The 12,646-nt window shown below is 50.3% G+C and overlaps 1 protein-coding gene across 3 annotated transcripts; it reads right to left on the reverse strand.

Annotated features, from left to right (window-relative positions):
• Positions 1–5,597: 5,597 nt before the first annotated feature.
• On the reverse strand, positions 5,598–12,305 carry LOC129560955 (retinoic acid early transcript 1E-like). 3 transcript variants are annotated; one of them, XM_055433242.2, is made up of 6 exons: positions 11,896–12,305; positions 10,852–11,032; positions 9,974–10,237; positions 9,462–9,743; positions 8,392–8,531; positions 5,598–6,118 (listed from the first exon to the last, which is right to left on the reverse strand). In XM_055433242.2, the coding sequence occupies exons 1-5, from the start codon at positions 12,004–12,006 to the stop codon at positions 8,422–8,424; spliced, it is 948 nt and encodes a 315-aa protein (XP_055289217.2). In that variant the 5' UTR covers positions 12,007–12,305; the 3' UTR covers positions 5,598–6,118; positions 8,392–8,421. The 3 variants fall into 3 exon arrangements, with proteins under 3 accessions (XP_055289217.2, XP_055289215.2, XP_055289218.2); XM_055433240.2 differs by having other exon boundaries at positions 5,598–6,404; positions 11,896–12,304; XM_055433243.2 differs by lacking the exon at positions 5,598–6,118 and adding an exon at positions 6,414–7,991.
• Between the last annotated feature and the right edge of the window lie 341 nt (positions 12,306–12,646).

Consider the following 12,646-nt stretch of genomic DNA (forward strand, 5'->3'; position numbering starts at 1 on the left):
TAGCTCAGACCGTGTAGAATCTGCCTGCCATGCCGGAGACCTGGGTTCAATCCCTGTGTTGGGAAGCTCCCCTGGAGGAGGGCATGGCAACCCAGTCCAGTATTCATGCCTGAAGAATCCCATGGACAGAGGAGCCTGGTGGGCCACAGGCCATGGGGTCACAAAGAGTGGGACACAACTGAGCTTCTAAGCACAGGCACGTTCTCCTTCCCCTGATAGTGTCTAGGCCCTGGTTCCACCTCTTACCCTGGGCCCACAATTCTCCAGCTGAACAGCCTCAGGTTCTGAGTCCTTGCCCCATGCCTCCCCCAGGGTCTGGGTCTGTTCTGAGCATTAATGAATGCCTTCAAGGCATTAATTCTCCTCCAAGAGAAGCTATGGTTTGGGTCTGTTACTGTCATAATGAAGGGAAGCCTGTTTCTCCAATGGCCCTGTGGAGCCTCCACCTCACATCAGGGCTGGAGTGACAATGAATCTGTAGCCAAGTTAAGTGTCTGTGAGAGAACTCAGGTGCTAGCTGGCCTGGGGAGTGCTGACTCACTCTTCATGTGCCCCGCAAAATCCATATGTTGCAACCTTGGCCCTGAATGTGATGGTATCGAAAGATGGGTGTGTGGGAAGTGATTGGTGGGTTCAGTTCAGTTCAATTCAGTCTCTTAGTATGTCCGACTCTTTTCAGCCCCATGGACTGCAGCACGCCAGGCTTTCCTGTCGGTCACCAACTCCCAGAGCTTGCTCAAACTCAAACCCATCAAATCGGTGACACCATTCAACCATCTCATCCTCTGTCGTCCCCTTTTCCTCCCGCCTTCAATCTTTCCCAGCATCAGGATCTTTTCCAATGAGTCAGTTCTTCACATCAGGTGGCCAAAGTATTGAAGTTTCAGCTTCAGCATCAGTCCTTCCAATGAATATTCAGGACTGATTTCCTTTAGAATGGACTGGTTGGATCTCCTTGCTGTCCAAGGGACTCTCAAGAGTCTTCTCCAACACCACAGTTCAAAAGCATCAGTTCTTTGGCTCTCATCTTTCTTTATGGTTTAACTCTCACATCCATACATGACTACTGGAAAAACCATAGGTTTCACTAGATGAACCTTTGTCACCAAAGTAATGTCTCTGCTTTTTAGTATGCTGTCTAGTTTGGTCATAGCTTTTCTTCCAAGGAGCAAGCATCCTTTAATTTCACGGCTGCAGTCACCATCTGCAATGAGTTTAGAGGTCAAGAAAAAAAAAGTCTGTCACTGTTTCCATTGTTTCTCCATCTGTTTGCCATGAAGTGATGGGACCCAATTCCATGATCTTTGCTTTCTGAATGTTAAATTTTAAGCCAGCTTTTTCACTCTCTTCTTTCACTTTCATCAGGAGGCGTTTTAGTTCCTCTTTGCTTTCTGCTGTAAGAGTGATGTTATCTGCATATCTGAGGTTATTGATATTTCTCTCGGCAGCCTTGATTCCAGCTCGTGCTTCATCCTGCCTGCCATGTCGCATGATATACTCTGCCTATAAGTTAAATTATCAGGGTGACAATATACAGCCTTAATGTACTCCTTTCCCTATTTGGAACCAGTCTGTTGTTCCATGTCTAACTGTTGTTTCTTGACCCTCATACAGAGCTCTCAGGAGGCAGGTCAGGTGGTCTGGTATTCCCGTCTGTTTAAGAACTTAGCAGAGTTTGTTGTGATTCACACAGTCAAGATAATGGGTAAGAGTCATTATAGAAAATGACCCTGTGTCCCCTCCACCCTTTCACAAGGTGAGTGCACCGTGAGAAGACAGCCCTCTGTGAACCAGACATCTTCCAGTGCCTTGATCTTGGACTTGACAGATTCCAGAACCATGGGGAAAACTTTCCTGTTGTTTGTAAGCCACCCAATGTATGCTTACTTGTTATAGCAGTCCCATGGGACTCAGACAGGGAGAAAGGGAGCTCTCAAAAGCCTGGTGTCTAAGACACGGGGTTCGAGTCCCCTGAAAGGCAGGACAGGCAGAGGGGCCCCCAGACTTAGTGTCTTTCCACCCTTCCCCCATCCTCACTGGGGTCTCCATTTAACCCCTGATGTTCTGTAGACGCTATGGTTGAGGACTTCCCCAGGGTACGTGCTGACGCCAGTACCGTAGCCCTAACACACACTGGGGAGAGGGATCAGCTACATGGAAAGGAGAGTGCCAAGGCAGGACTGTCTGAATCCCTCAGTTAACAACTGAGCTGAAAAAACAAACCATCCTGTGGAAAGTAGTGGTAAGGATTAGGGTGACCTCTTCAGAACAGCAGGACTAGGCAAGGTGGGCACTGGCTCTAGGGTTTCCTGGAGGGGGGGCCAAGGGGTGGTGTGGGAAGGGTGGGGTGGAGTGTGGTTGGGTTGGAGAGGGAAAGGGAAAGGGAGGGGGGAGGCGGGGGGAGGAAGGGTAGGTTGTACTTAGAAGCTGCTGGGGAGTAGTCTCCAAGGTCACAGCTCAGGCTCCCAAGTCCCCACTTTTCTGTCGAAGCTGCTTCTGCTCCCACTGGACAGAGTCCAGGACACACGGGCTGTGAGTGTCTAAGGGTGGGTCCGGGGATCTTGCCATGCAAGCTCCTGGCTTCCCACCCTGAGTTGCTGGACAGACCTGGCAACACCTGTGATGAGCTGAGTGGTAAGAGATGAGGGAAGGTGGGGAGAGGGGTGAGGTGGGGAGGAAGGAGTCGGGGACAGTGTGAGGTCTGGGCCTGGAGAGGTGGGAGGGGCTCTTTCCCACCTGTTGTGCCCCCCTCCCACAGGAATCCCTCCCCCTGAGCTTAGTAGGCAGGAGGGGATTGAAGGGAATCCTATTGCTCAGAGGCTCTAAAGTGAAAGTTGCTCAGTCGTGTCTGACTATACAGTCCATGGAATTCTCCAGGCCAAAATACTGGAGTGGGTAGCCTTTCCCTTCTCCAGGGGATTGTCCCAATCGAGGAATTGAACCCAGGTCTCCCACATTGCAGGCAGATTCTTTACCAGCTGAGCCACCAGGGAAGCCCAAGAATACTGGAGTGGGTAGACTTTCCCTTCTCCAGGGGATCTTCCTGACCCAGAAATCGAACTGGGGTCTCCTGAATTGAAGGAGGATTCTTTACCAGCTGATCTATGAGGGCAGCCCCAGGCTGACTAGAAACTGAGGGAAAGAACGCAGTTCAGCCCCTGGGCCTGGGGGAGGCATCAGCTGGTGAAGGCAGGTGACCCTGGTTGACACCTGTCACAAGGCAGATATTTTTGTGTGGTGTTTCAAGCTAAAAAAAAGTAAATGATAGGGGGTAAAGAGGAGAGTGAAAAAATTGGCTTGAAGCTCAACATTCAGAAAACTAAGATCATGGCATCTGGTCCCATCACTTCATGGCAAATAGATGGGGAAACAGTGGAAACAGTGGCTGACTTTATTTTTTGGGGCTCCAAAATCACTGTGGATGCTGATTGCAGCCAGGAAATTAAAAGACGCTTACTCCTTGGAAGGAAAGTTATGACCAACCTAGATAGCATATTAAAAAGCAGAGACATTTCTTTGTCAACAAAGGTCCATGAAGTCAAGGCTATGGTTTCTCCAGTGGTCATGTATGGATGTGAGAGTTGGACTGTGAAGAAAGCTGAGCGCAGAAGAATTGATGCTTTTGAACTGTGGTGTTGGAGAAGACTCTTGAGAGTCCCTTGGACTGCAAGGAGATCCAACCAGTCCATTCTAAAGGAGATCAGTCCGGGGTGTTCATTGGAAGGACTGATGCTAAATCTGAAACTCCAATACTTTGGCCACCTTATGTGAAGAGTTGACTCACTGGAAAAGACTCTGATGCTGGGAGGGATTGAGGGCAGGAGGAGAAGGGGATGACAGAGGATGAGATGGCTGGATGGCATCACCGACTCAATGGACATGAATTTGAGTGAACTCCGGAAGTTGGTGATGGACAGGGAGGCCTGGCGTGCTGCGATTCATGGGGTCGTAAAGAGTCGGACATGACTGAGCGACTGAACTGAACTGAACAGCTTCTTCCCTGTCCCTGCCAATTTTTGGTTCCCTTGGATCCTCAGGGTGATGCTATGAAGGCCAGAGGGTCCAGGCCCAGAGAAGGGAGCAGGTGGGGTGCTGGTCACCACTGAGGCCTCTTCAGCAACAGTACTGACACACTGGTCACCCCACATTCCCCATGCACACCTGTCTTCCCACACTTCAGCCCCCACAGTTACACACACAAGCCCCCTCGCCGTCCACACTGCCCTCCGTCACCCACAGCCCACCCGGACTCTCCAGCCTCCCACACAGCCCCCTCACATACACGTGTTCCCCACATATGCTTCATGCGTCTCACTTATACTCCTTCCACCCTTGTGCACGTCACCCTTCCTGAAATTTTCCATGCAGGTCTCCTCACACCCGCTTCCCTCTGTGCACCCCCCACCCCCCACCCCCACACACTTTCTTTCACACACAAGTGCCTGCTTGCCTGCCCCGCTGGCTCTCCACTCTCTGCAAAGTCACACCGTGTTCCCTTCCCACAGGGACCCCGGCTTCCTCACACTGTCTCTGTATACACTGCTTCGTACAAATTCCGCACAGACGGCTCCCGTCTGCTTCCACTGCCATCCAGGAACTTTCCCCTCATAGCCATTTCCCTTCACTGTCTCTCTCCTCTGTGGGTCCCCCAGGGCACCCCGCTCTGGGCCCTCTGCATACGTATACTGTCCACTCCCCTTCTATCCCAGGCTCACCTGTCCACCGTCACACACACACACCAAGGTTCCCAACATTCTCCCCACACATCCAACACACTCTTTCCAGCATTCCCTCACTCTCTTCACATTCAGCTTCCTATCACAAATTAGCGTCACTGCCCCCCCGACCCCACACCTAAGTAGGAAATGGCAACCCACTCCGCTATTCTTCTTGCCTGGAGAATCCCATGGACAGAGGAGCCTGGAGGGCTACAGTGCACAGGGTCGCAAAGAATCAGACGTGACTGAGCAACTAACACACACACTCCTCTCTTCTGCCCTCCTCCTCTCACGCATATCCTCTCTCTCTTACACACACACAGTCACACTGACCAGTTATCCCCAAGATACTGAGCCTTCCAGCTCAGCTCAGGGTGGTTCTGGGAAGGGGCTGGCTGCCAGGACTCCGCCCCAGGGCTGAGCCAGGAATTTTAGGTCTCTGTCTGGGTCCCACCTGGAAACGTGCCTTCTTCTTTTTAATGCTCCAGCCCCATATCTGAAACTACTCACCAAACGTGCTCCTACTGGCATACAGCCCCGAGTCCCCACGAACAGTCACCTTCATGCATTAATCAACCTAAAATGAACGTTTGTATACTGTGCTAAATAGAAATGCTCTTTTAGTTACAGGATTAGCCAGTTCTCCCACTGTCATGTGTTGATCAGTGTACGCTTCGCTGGTATTTCTTTCCTGTCTACTAGGTGTCACGTTTCTAGACGTCCCTGGGTCTGTTTCTTGGCTCTTTTCTAAAACTGCTCTCCTGCCTTCCTTCTTGCTCACCAGTTCCTTTTGCGCTGGGAATGCAGCCTAAGCCCCTGCAAGCTTGGTTGGGACAGTGAAGTCTTCACAAAAAATTATCACAAACTCTATGGCTTGAAACAACCAAAATTTATTCTTTCAAGGTTGTGAGGGTTAGCAGTCTGAAATCAAGGTGTCAGTAGGGCCCTCTCTGAAGGCTCTAAGGGAGGCTCCATCTTTTCTCTTCCTGACTACTGGGGGTTGCATGGAGAAGGCAATGGCAACCTACTCCAGTATTCTTGCTTGGAGAATCCCCATGGACAGAGGAACCTGGAGGGCTGCAGTCCATGGGGTCGTAAAGAGTAGGACACGACTTAGGTACTATGCAGAGCACTGGTAGTTGCCAGAAACTGGTGTCATTGCCTAGCTCCAGGGTCTACTTCTGTCCTTCCCTGACATTCTTCTTGTGTGTCTTGTTTTCCTGTATCCGTCTCTTCTTGGCATATCCACATTTCTTTCTTCTGGGAAAGGCACCAGTCATTGGATTAGAGCCCACCTGAATCCACCCTGACCTCACCTTGGTTGGATTACATTTGCACACACCCTATTTCCAGGTGAGGTCTCCTTCACCTAATGGTAGGACTTCAACACATTTGAGCCCCTAAAAGAAAGAAGTTTCAATAAACATTCATGTGATTCTCATTGGGCAAAAAAGGTACAATGTATAATTGAATTCTATGCATCACTGAGTATATTCCTGCCAGGAGAAAACTTCAAGTTTGTCTAGGCACTAGTGAAAACTGAAAGGTTAAAATTTTTTCTGATGTTGTCTTCTCGTCCTGGTACGAATGTATGAGCTCAAACATCTTCTTTGTTTGAGTGTTGTTTTTAGGTGTTTCTGAGGTCGGCAGTGTTCTCTGTTAGCCAGTTCAGTGCAGCCGCCCTTTCTAAGTGGGAAATATTAATCCAACAGTTAATTCTCTTCCGCTTTGCTGTGCATGAGCTAGTTTAGAGCACCTGATAAGGGTCCACTGAGGTTGTGGATCATCCTTTAAAGAATATCTTTTCCAATATGAATAATTTCCTGGTTGCAAGTCATGAAACATCTAATCTTCACCCATAAATTATTGAGATAAGATTTAGAATCAAGCTTAGAATGTCTTTTTAATAATTCAGTTAGGGGCCTCCCTGGTGGCTCATCGGTAATGAATCTGCCTGCCAATGCAGGAGACACGAGTTCAATCCCTGTCCGGGAAGATCCCACATGCTGCGAAGCAACTAAGCTCATGGGCCACAAATACTGAGGCTGTGCTCTGGAGCCTGGGAGCTGCAACTACTGAGCCTGTGTGCCCCAACTACTGAAGCCCGCACCCTAGAGCCTGCGCTCTGCTGCAAGAAAAGTCATCATAATGAGCTGCTCTTGCACTGTAACTACAGAGCAGCAACTAGAGAAAGCCCACACACAGCAGTGAAGACCCAGCACAACCAAAAATAAATATTTTAAAAATTAATTCAGTTAAACTTCACAATAATGTAACACAACAAAAAGGAGTATCACAGAGTATATATTCTTTTGTGTCCAGCACTTGCCTCTCAAATCCTTTTTATGAGGCATCTATATTTTTACTGCAGTAATTTATTCTTTATTTATTGGGTTATAGTGTTCCATTTATGGCTATATCACACTTTATCCTTTCTTCTGTTCTGGATAGTTTTACACATTTACATGTCAGTATGTTAATACATACATTAATCTACATGATAACTCAACTGGTAGCCTCACACTTTTGCATCATGACATCTAAGCAGTTAGCACTTGACTGTGGTTTCTGCATATGTATTAGTCTGCTAGGTCTCCAAAGAAAAGCTGTTTTTCTATACTCAGAACACCAAATATGACACCAAAATGTGGGTTTTAGAAACTCTGTTCCATTAACCAGGACTCTGACCAAACGTATACTTCCTATTGTATCACAGCAGAGAGTGGGTAGCCACAGACCACCGAATAAGTGGCTTCAACAAGTCTCCCTGGAGGTGAGGATTTTATCACATGAATTAAGAAGAACATTCAGCCCATAAAAGCATGCGGAAACTTAACTGTACATGAAAGTGAGTGTGAACACATAGATTATGTCTCATTAAATCACATAAGTATATCTCTAATGCATTATCTTAACAGAATTTTTAAAATGCCAACCCCCACCCCCTCGCCCCGATTCCACCCCACATGAAGGGAAGTCTGATGGAAAGAATAGACCTGGAAGTCTTAACTGACTGTGAGCAAATATTTGACTTCTGCAAATCCTCAAAATGACCAAGTCAATACATCTTAAAGGCCCATCAACAGTCATGGAAAGTGAAGGAATTCTTAAGCATGAGCTTCTTTAGCTTCTTGTTAAATCCCACTCTGAGTAGAAGATAGTATATTAGATCAACAGCCAGACTGTCATCAAGGGTCAGTTTTTGCCACCCAGAGTTGGTTTAACATTGTACCTTCTCATAGTCCAGGGAGAAACATCCAGATGATGGAATAGCTGTTAGAACATTGGAGAAAATGTTGAACTAGATAATGCTATCATCAGAGAACAAAAGGTTTTTTTTCATCAAAGGACTGGGAAAGCTGGAGTAAGATCTCAGGACAAAACCCCACTCCACCACGTCTACATCTTGTACCCGGTGCCCCCAGAGGAGAAGACACTTATCTTCATCCCCACTCCCACTGCGCTGTCCTGCTGCCCACACCAGCCTCTTCTACCCCAACAACAGAGAGGTTCCCAACCCTACAGGGAAGTGTGAGGGCCCAAGACCAAGAAAGAAGATCATCGAGGTAAAGATGGGTCCAGTGGACAGGGCTTTGTGAGACCCGAGGCGCACCGCTCCCAAGTGCTGACCAGAACAAACCTGCCTAGGAGCCAGAGGCAGCTGGCTTCTCACCTGCTGTGGTCCCTGATTTCTTCATAAGATTCATGACGATAAAGCAATTAGAACTAACTGGGTGATGATCAATGGGATAATGCAAGCGACCAATCGGATGGATGCAGACTGGCTGATATCTGGGGCCATTATTAGTGGTTCTAAAACAAAAAAGCAAAAGCCTTGTCAAATCTAAGAATACATCTTCCTCAGCACCTGCTGTCCTTAGACAGCACATGTTCCCCATATAGTCACTGACTCATGTGAAGCCACTCTTCAGGTCCGGGTGTGGAAAGATGAAGAGGCTTGTGCTCTGTCTTCGTGGAGCTAATATTTCTCCTGAGTTGTGTTAGTCGCTCAGTCATGTCTGATCCTTTGCGATCTCAAGGACTGTAGCCAACCAGGCTCCTCTGTCCATGGGATTCTCCAGGCAAGAATACTGGAGTGGGTTGCTATTTCCTACTCCAGGGGATCTTCCCAACCCAGGGATTGAACCTGGTCTCCTGCCCTGCAAGCAGATTCTTTACCGTCTGAGTCACTGAGACACAAATGTCCATCTGATTATCTTTCAGGTGGACATGTTTACTGCGAGGAGTCCTTTTTGAGGAGGACACAATTAGGGGTACTTAATTCTGTCTGGCGTGCTGTGATTCATGGGGTCGCAAAGAGTTGGACACGACTGAGCGACTGAACTGAACTGACTGATTTCTGTCTGGGAAGGGATAAGGGCTTCATTAAGTGACATTAGAGTTGGTTTAAGGATCAGTATGACAGGAGGGAGAGAAGGCCTGGAAACATAATGTTAATAGATTTGGGGACCATCTAGCAGTGCCAGGGGACTGGGTCATTGGTTAATGAGGAAGGGGGCTCCTGTGCTGAGGGAGGTGGGCTGGGAAAGGAGGATGCTGGGAAATCCTATGCAGTGCCCATCACTGACTCTCCAGACAGGAAGTCCACCAAGAGATCAGTCACTCCATCCATCCATCGTATTTTCAGTTGCACCGACATAAGTGCTCATATCCACACACGAAGGCACTAGACCTCTGAAGAGAGCTACCACCTCCCCTACCTCACCCACACCATTCAGCTACCTGTGGGCTCCAGGAGCAGCATGTTCTCCCAGAGTTCCAGGAATTCCCTAAGCCAATAACTGCAGTCTCCCGTTGAGATCTTCCTGAAATACTCTGCCAGTTCCCGGTTGTTCTCCCACTCCTCCTTGATGCCTGTGGCTCCAGGATCGATGACTGTCCAGGTTATGCTCATGGTGTCAAGGAGGAGGGCTGTCCGTCCATTGAGGCTGAAGTGCAAGGACGCACCAGAGCACTGCTCGGCTTCACACTGACAACACAGCCTGACCTGCAGGGTGGGAGGACCTGTGCCCACCACACAGTGAATTTTTCTGTACCATCCACAGTCCATCCTCCCCAGTCACTCAAGTGCGTCTGATCTTCTGACCATGGCCTGCCCCTCTTACCCATCAGGTCCCCCGGGTCTCTAAGGCTGGATCCCGTTCAGTCTTTTCACAGGAAGGACCTCCCTGCATGCACTCCGCCCCTACCCGCTTCTTGCAGTCTCCAGCTTCCCACCCCCTTCCCACACTTACCCCTCGGCTCCTTTGTGTCCAGTTTAATGACAGGCAGGACCATCCTGAGCTCTCTTCCTGCTTCTTCGAATATATGGCTCAATTCAGTCCATGCTTTCATGTCATTGACCTCCTTCCCCAGGACACCCAAAGGTTTGACCTTGTTGCTGTCACTGTCATACTGGAGGAAAGGCTTTGTGTCCACGGAGCCCTGGGCTTGACACCAGGGCTGGCCAGGCCTGGACTGAGGTTTGACAGTGAGGTCGAGGCACAGAGAGTGGGCATCTGGAGAGAAAACCGTAGGCGTGTCTGGGAGATTCCCCTCCAGGGCCTGGTTGCAGAGGGAGGGGTCTACCCCAGACCCCCTCCTCTGCTGGATCCTCAGTCTCGCCTCATCGTCCACTGTCTGAGCTTTAATCTCTTGGATGCCACTGTGGATCCTTTGGGTCCAATACTGTTAGCAGGAAGATTTATCTGACATATTTTTACCATCATGTATCAACTTCTGAGGCAGCAAAAACAGAAGACAGTGTCTGCCTTCTAGTGACTTAAAAATCCATCTGAACAAGCAGGACTTTCAACAGGAGTGGAAAAAAAAGACCACAGAATACAGGCTACATTCATGATGGGCCCCTAATCATCAGGGAAGTTTTTACTGCAGTAGGAGGTGGGGCTTGCCAGGAGAGGGAAAGCTGCTACAGGAGCACAGGCCCAGGCACCCTGCCTTGGGAGGGGTCCTGGAAGGCAGGGTGTCACCTCCTGGGCAGCCAGTCCAGCTAAACCACACCCTCACCATCCTAAGAGTAGGTGGACATGAGCCCACCAGGTGGAGCCCTTTCCCTCCCCATTGTCTCATGTCCCCCAGTCCCCCACCAGAGCCCCGGATCCAGGACACTCACTGCCTAGAGTCTTCCTGGGTTCTATCAGCAGCAGTATCAGTAAAAGATGACCTGTGGTGTGAGCCAGTGACATTCCTCCCTGCAGTTTTAGGAGAGTGACTGGCAAACAGTAGCCTGGGGTGTGTCTATACCTCTGCCTCCTGGCACTGCCCAAAGTCTTCAGTCTGAGACTGAGGAAGCCCTGTTGAAAAACAAGAAAAATAACACTATGCCCAGGAAGTATTTCATGTTTCAAATGTAATTACTCATTAAAAAAAAAATAGTCATGACATAACAAAGCCAAATTCACTTTGAATAACTATCCTTCCTCCAAAAAAGCCCTTTTCTGGTGTGAGCAGGAAAAGCCCACGTTTTGTTGGCTCTTCTGCTCATTCCATGAACCACTTCCTCCTCTGATCTTTGAACTCACTTCCTCCCTCACGCCCACCCCACCGCCGCTGCCATCTCCTGCTCAGTTATCCCTTCTTTTCTTCTACATCCACTTTCCATCTTAACCTCTCAAACTTTCTCTGTAATGATCACGATTCACTACATGTTAGTCACTCAGTCGTGTCCGACTCTTTGCGACCCCATGGACTGTATAGCCCGCCAGGCTCCTCTGTCCATGGGATTCTCCAGGCAAGAATACTGGAGTGGGTTGTCATTCCCTTCTGTTAATCAAACCAGCAGCGGCCGACCCCACCAGGTCTGTCATATCGGAGGAGGGTGTACAACAGAGTCCAATAGTCTTGTTGGAGCCGAGCTCCAGAACAGCCGGGAATTTATTATCGTTCGCTCAACCGCAAGTTGCAAAGTCTTCCTAGGGCCCCGGAGGAGCAAGCTCTCCGCAAAACATTGACGGATTTTCTCGAGTCAAGCAGCAGCGGCCCCCTCCCGCCTTTCCCGGCCCCTTCCCCTGCTCTACCCGTCTCCCGCAGGATGTCAGCCGCGCAGGTGGCTCAACCCCGCGGTCTCCGGGCTGGCGGCTTCGGGGTGGCGGGAGAAGACAGCATTTGGGGGAGAAGAGAGAACATTTGGGGGGGCCCGCCCTGGGTTCGTACTCACCGCCCGCTCCTTCTCCGCACCGGGCTCCTGCGATCGGCGGGGCGCGGTCCTGCCTGCCGGGTCCAGCCAAGGTCGCTTTCGCGCAGGTTGAGACTGTCGAGTTCGCAACATGAGAAGTTCCGAAACTGTCCTCGGGTCTTTCAGTTTGAATCGCTCTTTCGGATCTCGGCCCGACGCCCCGGGGCCCCGGCTCGAGGGACGCCCGGCCGGCGGCGTTCGCAGCGGCGCCGCGGGAGCGGGGAGCCCGGGGCGCGCGCCGAGCAGGGGCCCCGGCCGAGGTGCAGCGCTCGGGGGACGGCGGCCCCGGGAGGCACGCCCGGCCGGTGAGTGAGTCTCTGTAAGCAAGCGCCCGGGCTGCGGGGTGATGACGAGGTTCCTTCCGGTTGTCAGTCTGGGCGCCGCTGGGGTGACTTCGGGGACACGGGGCCTGCTGGGACGGGCGCCTGCCAAGGAGCCACGGGCGACTTCTCGGTCCTGCCCGTCCTGCCCTGGCGAGTTCGGGAGTCAGGCTCCGCCCCGCTCTTCTCTACCCTCCTATCCTGTTTCCTACAGCGGCTCTTCCCTGGCCACCTGAGCAGCTGCCCCAGGTCAGTCCTTCATGGATGGCGTTCCTCATAAGGGCAGCTCAGTTAGAACTGGACACATAACAACAGACTGGTTCCAAATAGGAAAAGGAGTGCGTCAAGGCTGTATATTGTCACCCTGCTTATTTAACTTATATGCAGAGTACATCATGAGAAATGCTGGGCTG

The sequence above is a fragment of the Moschus berezovskii genome, chromosome 10 (assembly GCF_049115385.1).
Source record: "Moschus berezovskii isolate FMDL1 chromosome 10, NW_MosBer_1.0, whole genome shotgun sequence".
Taxonomy (NCBI): Eukaryota; Metazoa; Chordata; class Mammalia; order Artiodactyla; family Moschidae; genus Moschus; species Moschus berezovskii.

Coding starts and splice junctions, on each gene's coding strand:
- LOC129560955 (XM_055433242.2), bottom strand. CDS start 12,006: ATGTTGCGAACTCGACAGTCTCAACCTGCGCGAAAGCGACCTTGGCTG. Junction 10,238..10,851: donor ACCCAGGAAGACTCTAGGCA/GTGAGTGTCCTG, acceptor TTTTCTCTCCAG/ATGCCCACTCTCTGTGCCTC. Junction 9,744..9,973: donor GGACACAAAGGAGCCGAGGG/GTAAGTGTGGGA, acceptor TGGTGGGCACAG/GTCCTCCCACCCTGCAGGTC.